The sequence below is a fragment of the Lichenostomus cassidix genome, chromosome 9, assembly GCF_008360975.1.
Source record: "Lichenostomus cassidix isolate B80296 chromosome 9, HeHo_3.0, whole genome shotgun sequence".
In the NCBI taxonomy this organism is placed as follows: Eukaryota; Metazoa; Chordata; class Aves; order Passeriformes; family Meliphagidae; genus Lichenostomus; species Lichenostomus cassidix.
Window position 1 is genome coordinate 15,295,517 of NC_139490.1, and position 12,577 is coordinate 15,308,093.

Here is a 12,577-nt window from a genome sequence, read left to right on the forward strand (position 1 = left end):
CAGTTTACAAGTCCTTTCATAGCTTTTCCTCTACCTTTGAAGCAAAGTTCCTAATGTGGCTATGACACATTTAAACCAATAGGATTGGTAGGGCAGAATTAGTAGCCAGAAGCTACATCTGCACAAGCTTCTTGGCTCAGCAATGCCATGCAGTTCTAGTTCAACTTGCCTCCATTTCTGTGCATCAGCCTCATTTGCAGCATGGAATGGAGAGTTCTTCCAAAGAAATCTCAGACAGAAGCTGCCCAAGTGCATTCCAGATGTGCTCATACCCCTACAGGGGAAGGCAAAGCTTCCAGTGGTTCTTCACACAGATCTGAACCATTTGTGGCGTGGCTGTCTGGACCAAGTCTAGGCTGAAGTGAAAAGCTAAAAATATATATAATGTGGCTATAAAAGCATCAGTAGAAATTGCTTTGATCCACTCCTACTGCATGAAATTACTTGCTAGTTCAAATACAGGCACAGAACTCCAGGCAAAATATCAAGCAGACATAGAGTCAATTAGAGAAAAAGAAAAAAAATAAAAAGCCATGCAGTCCTTCGGCGATGAAAAAAAGCTGCTTTTTGTACGTAGGCAGTGCAACAGAGCCAGTCCTGTCACAGTTACACAGAAAGTGTTCCAAGTGACTGTTCACAAGTGGGGAACTGTCAGTTCAAAGCATCGCTGGTGTGAGCTGTAATTGCATAATGAATCAAACAAAACCTAAAATGCCAAGAAACATCACCCACACAAATCTCATGTTTTGAACCAGGTATCAGGAGCTACCTGTCCTGTACTAAGAACCTGAATAACACCCCTAGCCTGCAGCCTGGGTGCTCAGTGCCCACGTGTCAGGGAGTGCAGGGACAGAGTTGTGGGCCCATGGGCTCCAGGGTGACAGGCACAGGGCTTTGGCAGTGCTGACTGCCAGAGGCAGCAGAGCCCCAGGCAAGTCCCGTTGTCCCTGCACAGGCTGCATCTCTGTCATCCAGTATTAATGCAACGGCTTCTGAGAGTGAGAGCTTGGCAAAAAGAGATATCCACACTGATATTGTCTCAGTATATGCCTAATCAAAGTAATTACTCAGAAGCAATAGAATTTCTGGTGTGATATCCTGTTTTAACTGAAGGCAGATGCCTCAACCGTAACCACAGGTAAAGCTGTGAAGGCAAGAACGTCTCTAGAGAGATCAAGCAGAGGGTTGTCAGTACAGAACATAACATTGTTTTAATCCCTAAATTGCAAATGCAGACCATCCAGTGAATATAAAAAAATAGTTGAGCTTTACTTGTTACTGTGGTGCTACAGTGATACAATTATTTGAGAGATTGATAATTATTTCATTTTCTTTGTATCAAAAGCCCAGTTTAGCTCTAAAAACTTAGCAAAAGTATGGTTTCTTTCTTTTGTTTCTGTGTTTGTGGGAGCATGTGTACGTATATACGACATACACACGTGTGACATATGTCAAGTGTCCAGAATTAGAAAGCATTTTTCCCTTAACCCTATACTTTCTAAATTTACTCTGGTTTCTGACTACCTGTTGCAATATTTTATCTTTCCCCAACCTAAGCAGTGAAGGTCCTAAGGACACATCAGGCTCAGAGTCATTAGTGATTCACAACCCACAATACTTTCCTGCTTTCACTTCTTTTGGATCTACAATTTCAACAGAGTAGAAAACCCTGTCAAGAAACTTATTCACCCATTGGCAGGACAGGGATTTAGCAGCAATATGAATTTCCAGAAACGCTGTCATTGTACACTAACATATACCAGGTGTTTCAAGCACTGACTGAAGTCCATTAAGCAATCAACCTTTACAGTAATTAGGTTTTTTATACATGTCAAATCTTTTTGTACAAGTTAAAACTTTCTATCTGTATTTCAATATAAGGTTTGTGTTTGTTTATAGCAGTCACAAGAAAGTCCTTTTTCAAGAGCATCTCAGCCCATATGTTTTACTGGACTGTATGTATAAATTATAAGCCTGTCCAGTCTTTTGCATCTCTATAATTCTGCAGCTTGGTTGACTTTAATGAGCAGCATTGCCTGAACACTGGTGGCACCAGTTTGTTTGCCTTTATTACAAAGTCAATGTGCTTTCCTTATCGCCCTGCCAGCACCAGTCCTCAGAGCAGATCGGATGCTGAAATCATAGGAGAGACGAAAACAGCTGAAGAATTTCCAACCCATCTCAGCAGCAGTGAGGAAAGCACTGGCAGCTGGTCCCAGCTTGCCAACGATGAGGACAATCCTGATGACACAAGCAGCTACTTGCAGCTCAGTGAGCGCTCCCTGAGGTACCCAAGTTGTCTCTTCTCACTGTACAATGTGGTCTGTCCACCAAGCCAGTGATTTGCCTACCCTGCATCAGGAGTGAGAGGCAACAGCTTGAGATTTACTCTGAATGCTGTAAAGAATATCTAATGGTAGCCTTTATCTCTTTATTTTTTAATTAGGGAAAAAAAATTACCCACGTTCTGATTCTCAGCTAGGTCTTTTAGCTATTGGTGAGTAGCTCCATTCAGACAAAGGAAAAACCTCCTGGCACCACTGAAGTGTCTCAGTCCTACAGTAAAAAGGCCACTGGACAAGTTAATTGCTACAGTCTTTCTTTTGATTTATTTGCTACTGTTTGCATAATGTTTATTTTGGTACCTCCTTAGCCAAGATTGGTGGGACTGCTATTCCCACCAGAAATCCATGCACTGAGAACAAAGATTGACCACTGATCTACTTAGACTGGCACAGGGGTGCAGATTAACAGAGGGTGACCATTTTTTCCCTGATTAGACATAAATTTAAGAGCTCCTACTGCTATGTGCTGATTTTGTTCCAATTCAAGTCAGGACAAATGTTTAAAAATGTTACTTAGTCCTTGGAGTTTATATAGACTGATGGCAGTTTGACTTCAGCCCTTTTGCAGCATCAAATTGAGCAATGTTTTTCCTTCACATGCTCATAGACTAGGTTTTAAAACATTATCACATAATTACATCTTTCTCTTGAGTATTAAGATGACAAGGAGGGAAGACATTATGGTAATGAAGCAGGGAAAAGAAAGAGTCTCTGTCAGAGAGCACTGTTGGCTGGCTGAAATTACTGAGCAAAACATGGCTGTTGGTGCAGCTGAACATTCATCCTGTTATTACAGTACCAACCTTTAACAAAGTCCTTGGTCTGAGAGAGCTGAAGTATTGTTCCTTTCAGCTCTGCACTGGAACACAAATTGCTACAGCAAGTCTGAATGCATGGCATGCTGACAATGTCTCAGAACACCGTGATGGGGAAAGGAACTCTCTAATCAATCCTTCTAATGTAGGGGGAAATACCATTAGTTGCTTTTCCAGTAAAAATTAAGTGGTTCAACATGACTTGCCACACAGAATTTGTTCATGGTAATTGACTTGCAGCCAGCAAATTCACAACCTGTCCATGAGACAATTACAGTATCTGCATAAACATTCACTATCACATTCATAATAATGTTGTAAAGTGAACTGGTACTATTTTTTTCCAAATATTCTCAAATGTGCTACGTCATGCTTGTGAAGAAGCCAAACATAATACTTCTGTGTATTTTTGGTCCCAATGAGCATTGGCTTTAACCAAAATCTCAGTCTTTCAGAGTAGTCAGAAACATGAGGGGCCATCTCTGTACCTTTGGGTTCCATCAGATCCCAAACAGAATTTGGGGTATGATGTAATCCACTGGAACTGCTGCTGGTTACAAGCGAGGACTGAGCCTCCAGGTAAGTGGTGTGATGAGCAGCCAGTGCCTTGCTAGACCCCACCATGTTCAGAGGCAGCTGGATCTCTGCAGGTTTGTTGCAGGACATCTCTGTACCTGGTAATCCTTCTTTTCAAGGACTCACACACACTCAGTTTTTGTTTGAGGCCAAGTGTTCATTGCATAAGCCATTCACAAGAAGAAAGTCCATTTCTTTTTCCCCCAATTTACAGCATCACTTGATGCATTGATGCCCTTGATACATGCTCCATCTAGAACTATTTTAATAAAAGCCTCATTACTTTGAGCAGACTAGTGTGCTTCATTCAGGGAACCACTTACTGAGCACAGTTGATTTTGTGGAACAGGGTTCCTCCCCACTTGGCTTTGTACAGAAATAAATTTTTAAAAAATGTATGGAGACATGTTCAGCACAGCTTGGCACTAATACTTAAACTTTTGCTTTGTCAGCAATGGCAACAGCAGTACAACTAGCAGTCTTGGCATTATGGACCTGGAAATTTATCAGGAGAACGTGCCATCTTCTCCTATGATTAAGTAAGTAGTCACTGAAGTGAGACGTGATGTTTAGTCCAATTTTAACTGCAAATCGTTTATGCCACCAAAACTGTGCCAAGCCCTGCTTTGCACCTGCTGCTGTGCCTGCCATGGTTTCAGAAAAAAGCACATGCAGGTGTCTGTGCAGAGTGAGAGCACCAGACAGTGCAAGATTACAGCAAAGTCCACTCAGGTGGATCTCTTGAAAACACAGATCCTTCAACCACCCTGTCTAAAAGACTGTGACATCAGTTTCCTGTTGTATGAACCTTCTTCTCTGAATAACTTCAAATATTATCAAAACTCTACTGTAATAGCAAGTAAGGTCAAGCAAATAAGGATCAATTTAAAACAATTTTAAAAACACAATAGCATTCTTTCCAATAATAACAATAATAATTTGGCCCACAGTACCTCCTATCATTTCTGGGAATGTTTCTACTGAACATGCAATTCAGTTATCAAGGGATGTGCAAGTACATCCTGCCTAAAGATCCTGGTAGAACCTGCCAGCTGGTGAATGTCATTATGCAGCCAGGGCACACCCACTGCACAAACATATGGACTGTACATCACATACTGAACAGGAACCTCCTGAAATCAGTGAAGTCAGAAAATTGTCACAGCAAAATACAGACATTGGAAATTCAGCACTTCCACCCATGTTATGAGACTTGCTGTGTCTTACCATAATGTCATTTGCTTGTCATTAAATGAACTATAAAGGTACACATCCTGGTGAAATGTAATACATGACATAACTAATCAAGTACTTCATCCTACTACAGGAAAAATGCTGCAATTAAGTTTTTCCTGATTTACAGATTAAATAATGAAATATATTCAGCATTTTATTGTTTCATCCTATGAAACTTTTTTCTTGCAGTTTTCTAGGTCTTGCATTGAGGGAGAAGTTTATTCATCATGAAGCAATGTTGTAGACTGTTCCTAAGTATGACTAATAAGCTTTGTTGTTGTTTGTTTCTAAGTGAATTAGTAGAAGAAAAGGTTTTCCTTAAAGAACAGACAGAAAACACAGAGGGTAAGTTGAACCATATCAATTTAAGTAGAGTGTTTGAAGTTAACACAAGTAATTGCACAGTCACTGGTGGGATTATTTTTCCAGAAAGTACTTCTGAGCTTTCAGTGGGAACAGCCAACTGTCAAAAGGACCTCCTGGTGATAAACTTTGATCTGGAACCAGAGTGCCCCGATGTGGAGCTGCGAGCCACCCTGCAGTGGATAGCTGCTTCAGAACTTGGAATTCCAACCATCTATTTTAAGAAATCTCAGGAAAACAGAATTGAAAAGGTAGTGCTTACAGAATTGGGCATACTAATAATGTGTACATAACTGTAGCAGTTGTGATTTATTGAAGTTATTGAGCTTAAAAGCAGATGCAAAAACATCTTCTTTATAGCAAGATGGCAACACCTGTTTATGAGAGAAAGGAATGAGAGGATAGGTGTGTCAGAACATAAGGTATGTGAAATATATAGCAGATTGTCTATGGCACAAGAAAATGTCATCATGAGACCTTCTCTAAAATCTCTATAACATACTTTGATCAATCTGTCCACTTTTTCATATCAATAATACATTAAGTACCGATGCCCAAGGCAGAATTAACAGAGTCCTTTATGTGCCTACATTGGAAGGGCTGTACATGGTTTACATGGAGTTTAAATAGAAAGCTTTAAAAAATAAAAACAAAAGCCACTTGTGTGTGGACATCACATGTGCAAAGTTCTGCTACTTGGTCGCTATCATGTGAGACATTGTTTGGACTTAAGACTTTCAGTCCTTGTGCTGGTTCTGCCTTGCCTGTAACACTGATTAGGGCAGCCTCAGGTCAGTCTGAACTCGTGCCTGGCTGTTCATGGATTGGTCCAGCTGGGGATACAGCTTTGGAAAGCAGAAGTCTCTTTCCAGAGAGAAGTGGACAGACACAGAGCACTGAAAAACCTTCTAAAGTGTTAGTCCAAGCCAGAGCCAAGAGCAACACTGAAGTCCAAAACAGCCACAGGAAGCGCAGACTCTTTCTATTCCTGAATGATCAATTTGGGCTCCTTTGCAGACACCCCCAAGTACCAACCAGAGTATTTCAGGAAAGACCAAAACAGACCCATTTCCAAGATCAGCAAGAGCAGCTTAAGCTTTAATGCTTAAAAACACGTTAGTATTTAAGTCAATTAATGAAAAAAGTATTTCAAATCAGTATTTTGGTCTCTTATGGGAAGATCATTTTGAGTAGCAGAGATATTGTTTGATTTTCTTGAGTACATGCATTTGGGAATCATAAACATAATTTAAAATGCATTCAACAGCAACAGTCCAAATTGCATCTAATTAAAGAAACAGCTGTCAGCTTTACCCATGTGCTTTGGCAAACAGTTAATTCAATTGCAAAAATACACTAGAGAATAATGAAGCACATCCTGCTACAACAGCGTTCTTGGAAATCACGTGCCTATTAAATATCATTAAAATACATATTAAAAGTTTAGGCTGCAGTATGTAAATAGCAAACAGCTACACTAACTAGAGACACAATCTTGTGTGGTTTAAAACTGGAAACATAGAAGGAGAAAACCGATTATTGTGAAATTCAAAGAAGTGAAAAGCTTTGATTTTCATTCATGTGCTTCAGAAAAAAAAAAGGGACCAGATGCATGATCCTGTGAAGCCCATCATTAAGTACAAAGTGGACAAAACTCAGGATTTTTTTACAGCTGCTTAAGAACATATATTTAACCTCTGGTTTCTCTGGAAATTAAAAAAAATTAAATATAGATATTCTCTCTTTCAACCCCAACTGTGGCAAATTATTTCATGTGATAAAATTTCACACCGAAAATTAAATATAAATTAAAATATAGCAAATGGTAAGGAAAAAAAATTTTTAAGATGGGTAGTCACACTGCCATTATTTTGACAGTGAGTTGTTGATAACAAGGTAAATAGTGATTCTTTATAAAGTCACTTTCTCTGTTCTTACTTTCATTGCAATAAATACAAAATAATAGACAGAAGCAGTTAATTTAGGAAACGTCACGATAGCACATCAGTCTTTGGGGAGCTGTAGAACTTGAGAAGTGAAGTTTTTGTAAATAGAAAGAACACTGCTGTTGCTGTGCACTGGATGTTGTCCCCTCCCTCATACAGCTGTGCATTAACAAAGGGTGGGCTACCAAGAGTTTGTGTGTGTGCACTTCACAAAACCCTGGGAAATATTCACCACATCCTCAGTGTATTTCATGGTGGTTATTTTTCTTTAGTTTCTAGATGTTGTGCAGCTAGTTCAGCGGAAGTCCTGGAAGGTGGGGGATATCTTCCAAGCCGTGGTGCAGTACTGCAAGCTCAGCGAGGAGAGCAGAGAGATGACGCCCAGCCTGTTTGACTGGCTGCTCGAATTGGGTTAAGAAAGTTCACTGGTTCAGCATTTCTGTTTTATTCCAGTTTAAATAAGCAGTGGTTTGTGTAACACTCTGATTTCTGAACATCACCAAATAAAATGTGCGAAGATGTACAAACTCTACAAGAACAGCACACGTCCATTCCACAACTGACCCAGGAGCAAAGTGAACCTGAATTTATTGTGTCTTTCTGTGTCATGAGGGACTCTTGCCACTTTGTGCTGTAGGATGCACTGTACTATGAAGGGATGGGTTTTTAGCTTTCTTAATTAATGGACTACACAGTAAAGGCGTAATTAAGTAATATATTCAATTATAATCAATTTGATTAAATTGGTCAGCATAAATGGGATAGGACACTACCATTCAGTTTTAAAACAACACTGATACTTGTACAGTTTAACTGTTAGAAGCAGAGTGTGTTTCAGAATGCCTGGAGACACCCTTGGTCCCTAGATAAGTAATACTTATGGGTTTTTTAAATCCCTATAGTCTGCTAAAGAGTAAAAGCTTTTGAACAGTTAACACGTTTGCAGTTAGACAACACAACAAGAAGCTGCTGAAAACAGATTTTAGTTTCTTCCCATGTGTTCATTTCTCTTCCATAGCTGTTCCTGGTTCCTGCAATCTTCCCAAAGAAATAAAATCCAGTCTCTCAGTTACTACACCCTTAAGAAATGGATTCCTTTTCCCTGGGAAGCAGTGCAGTTCAGCACAGCTACACCTGGCAGATGCCGGGGCAGCAGTTCCCAAGCCCTGTCCTTCCCCAGCCCTGGGTGTGACCTTGGGTGAGTCATTTCACCTCTGTGCCTCAGTGTCCCTGTCTGGCAGAAGGGAATAATGACAGTACAATGGTTACCTAAAGAGCTGCTGTTGAAAGCACTATGGAACTTCTACATATCAGTTAAAAGCAGTGAAAGAAGTACAATTTTAATTTTAGTGTAATTGAATAAATTGTTCATGAGGTGAAGAAAGGCGTATCTGAAAATAGCACCATCTCATCCTAAAAAAACTTAATTTTTGTAACTTACAAGAAAGCAAAATGTTTGTTAAAATTTCAGCAGACATATGTGTTCATTTTGGATATAACTGTTTGGACTATATGTGAGAGTTCACATTCCTATAACATTTCTATAACTGTTTGATAAGATATACTCTGCTATTGTCCTGTTGAGATGATCTGTTGGTATCATGCACTTAGTAATACATTCTCTTGACTCTGCCAAAGAGACTGGGTTTGAACTTAAAGGTAAAAGTAACTTATGACATCACAACTCTTCTGAAGTTTGTTTTTTTTGAAAATACTTTCCATCTCTCCTACCCAAATAGTGTAATAGAATACCTGCCTGCTTTTCCCCCAAAAAAATATTTAAGAGAAGTTTTATTTTCCATATAACAGTATATGCTTCTGTAATATTTCTTGAAAAAAAACCTATCCTTTTGCACTAAATATTTTTGAAAATTTTGAAGTAGTTTTAAATAATTTATGAAAAAGAGCCATATTCTCAGTTTTATCTTTAAAACCATTATGAAACTTGCATGATTGCATCACTCGTTTGTTACAAAATACAAATTGCTAGTGAATCAAAATCTAATGTGGAGCATTAAATAACAGGAGTAATTCTCCATCTACTCTGCACTTAAACAGAACAGAAGAGGTCACTTTACAGTCAAAATCAAGCTCAATTTATTGCAAACACTGAACATAACTGTGCAGTCACTGGGCCCCTAAGAACTGCTGAATGTCTGTAACTCCCACTAACATGAGGGGCAACTCTGAATGCTCAGCATTTCTGAGGCTGAAAGCAAATGAAAAGCACTAAGAATTACAGACTTTAAGTGCTTTGTTTGAGTTGATAAATGGGAAAGTGTATTTATTTTTAAACCAAATACAGTTAGTTGTCAGTATACAATTTTTTGTGATAGATTAAATGTTTACAAAGCACAAATATCATGACAGAGTTGTAACAGTGTGATGCAGTTTCTCTGTACAGTAGTTCTTAATGTTGCAATTTATTCAGAAATAAATTTATGTTATAACGTGTGTCCTTTTTGCCTTCCTAAATAGTTCATGAATGAGCTATGGATTTTTTTACCTATTAAATATTTGCCTGCCATCCCTGAAGCTTCTCAAACTCTGCTTCTCAATGACAAATCTGATCCATGGTTCTCACCCAAACAAGTCAGAGCAAGGTCCAGGTCTAACCTCAGTGCCAAAGCTACTCGGGTTTCACAATTCATTCGAGAGATAAAAGGCTAATCATACCATTCTTAGTGTCGCAATAAAATAAATTATACTTTGATTGCCCAGAATAACTCCCAACATACAAATCTACTAGTGTTCACTCTGGCTGCTTTCAGTACCTACCAAAGTGAGCAGGAGGATGGCAAGACAGAAGTTCAGGAGGCAGAGCCATTTCTAAGCCTTTGCCACATACAAGCAAACCTACAATGCCATTAATTCAGTTTTTCCAGCCCACCCTGAACCCAGTCATCACAAGGAATAGGCCCTCAGAAGGCAACTTGCAGCTGTGCAGCATTTAGCAGGACAGACAGTTAGAACAGACAGCTGGACTATCACACTAATTAAAGCAATTTGCAGTGAAGACAGCTCTGGCTGATGGGTACTGCATCCTCCCCAGCTTCAGCTGAGAACTAGATAGTAAAGTGCAGCAAACTGGAAAATAGAACCAGGATAAATTTCCACGTCCTTTCACTAACTACCCAGGAAATGCAAGTGATCCCACTGAGGGAGACAAAAAAAGAAACTCACACAAAACGCCACTGTTAAAACATGAGTGGGCATGAGTATTACTGTCATCACCTATTCAGAAAGAATTTGAATCTCACACGTCACGAGTCCAAGTACACATTGTGTGCTTACATGGAAATCCCCATCCTTGTGAAGTGTATGTTCTGTTCCAGAGCAGTTACAATACAAACTTTCCCAGAAAAACAAAATTGTATATTCACAGAGGTTTATCCTGAAAGGACTTCAAAGGTCTAAAGGACAGAAGGAATACAGCAAATATGATTTCTCCAAGCCCTACTAAAGCTCATCAGGGGTTTCCCGAGGTAATCTTTTCAATAAGCTCACAGGGAGCCAAGTTTGTCAGCATTTCAGGGTAATGTTGAAAGCCACAGCTCACTCCAACCACACAGTGATTAAAATAGCACTTGGAGAGTACAAGGTATGTAGATTAAAAAAGTACCCAGTAATAGAGTAAGAATATACACATTCACCATTTTAGCTAAGGGACTAAAGTGGAATCAGAGAAAGGGATAAAGCTGCTGCCAGACACATAGAATGGTTCCAGGAAGATACATTTATGTAATGCATTCCTAATGTATATCTCTATAATTTATTAAATCTACATGTGGGTAAATCAAGGTGCAAAGAACCTAACATCAAAGCATTGTATCAAAGAGAGTATCTAGAGTACTACTGAAGCTCTTACAAGGTGCCAAGCCAGCACCCTTTCCAGCAGTGCTGTGAATCACACCAGATGTGGAAACATTTCACATTTGAGAAGGACACTTGGATAGCTCAGCCTGAAAAGTAGTTCTACACACTCAGGAATCTAGGAAGAATCAGAAATAGAACCCAGATGGCCTCCTAGTCCAATGCTTACTGTATGAAACCTCAACTCACAATTTCTTGCAAAAATAGGACAAGAGCTCAAAGCCAAAAGCTACTACAGATGTTTGATTCACCAGCATAGTATAAGAAAAAAAATCCATAGAGGAAAAAGCAACAGGAAGAAAACCAACTTAAAAGATTAAGGGGAGGGGGGGGCAGGGAGGAACCTAGTTCCTAATCACAGTCCAAAGAATATTTTTTTCTTTGTGAGAGTTACATAGCAAGTCAAATTTCAGTTTTTAACTATGTAGCAGTAATTATATACATCTCATTATAGTAATTTTCCTCCATTTTTGTCAGCTGGAAACCCCCGAGATCACAGGTGCACCTCAGTCTAGGGACACTGGGCAATTCCAAACCAATACAGAAGAGCATTGCCCTTCCTGCCCCTTTCCATTACAACTTACTGAGATACATTTTTCACATCTGAATGTTTTGCACAAAAACCCAGAAAGCACCACAAGCATTACAGTAACATTTGTGTCAGCCACTTTGCCTACTGGTGAAAGTTTCATTTCAATTGATTTGCAACTCTCTGCTTACTTCTCCCACAACACTACTTGAAATAACCAGGAAATCTGCCAAGTGCTGAGAGGCACTTTTGTTTCTTCATTTACACACAAGGATGCTGGCAAGCACTCCGAGGTAGTCACAACACATCAGCATTAGTAACTTCCTACTAAATTTAACATTTAAAAGTCAAGTCCACAACCACCCAGAGATAAAAGAATATAAACAAAATACCTCCAAGTTCATTCTCTGCTGTACCCTTCCTTTCTCCCTCTTTGACCTTCTTCCAAGCTGGCTGGAAGAGACCACTCAGTTCTGCTCCTTCCCTTGGTCTGCAAAGAGCAACTGCACTTCCAGGTGCTCTGTGAGGAAGTGGAGTGAGCTCTGCACAAGTGAAACCTATTGGCACTTGCTGGGAGAGGTAAGCTGGGCTAAAACTCATTGTATGCTGGTAAATAACTTGCAGGAGTTTCTCATCACTTCTCAGTTTATGTCATGATCCTTGGCTTCCAATCTTTGGTAAGCAGAATTTCTCCATGCTGGACTTAATCTTTGGGCCAGGATTCCAAGTTGAAATCAGTGCTGATACTAATTTTATTTTTAACCTCAGCTCAAAATAGGAGAATGAGGACTGAGCAGACAGGAACAGATTGAATGGAAAGGTGTGGGCAAGTATGAGAGGGGACTTTAAACTACAGCATGCATGTAATAGTTAATAGCAATGCAGCTCATAAAT

At 39.5% G+C, this 12,577-nt stretch overlaps 1 protein-coding gene across 9 annotated transcripts in view; it reads left to right on the plus strand.

Annotated features, from left to right (window-relative positions):
• The window catches only part of SPHKAP (SPHK1 interactor, AKAP domain containing), a 63,576-nt gene extending 55,155 nt beyond the window's left edge, over positions 1-8,421 (plus strand). For 6 of the 9 annotated variants that reach the window (XM_085069565.1, XM_085069567.1, XM_085069569.1 and 3 more), the window contains 4 exons: positions 2,108-2,287; positions 4,189-4,275; positions 5,265-5,586; positions 7,554-8,421. In XM_085069565.1, the coding sequence (XP_084925691.1) occupies positions 2,108-2,287; positions 4,189-4,275; positions 5,265-5,586; positions 7,554-7,697 (733 nt within the window). In that variant the 3' untranslated portion in view covers positions 7,698-8,421. The remainder of the gene's footprint in view (positions 1-2,107; positions 2,288-4,188; positions 4,276-5,264; positions 5,587-7,553) is intronic. The other 3 variants (XM_085069572.1, XM_085069574.1, XM_085069573.1) reach the window with 3 other exon arrangements.
• The last annotated feature ends 4,156 nt before the right edge of the window (positions 8,422-12,577 follow it).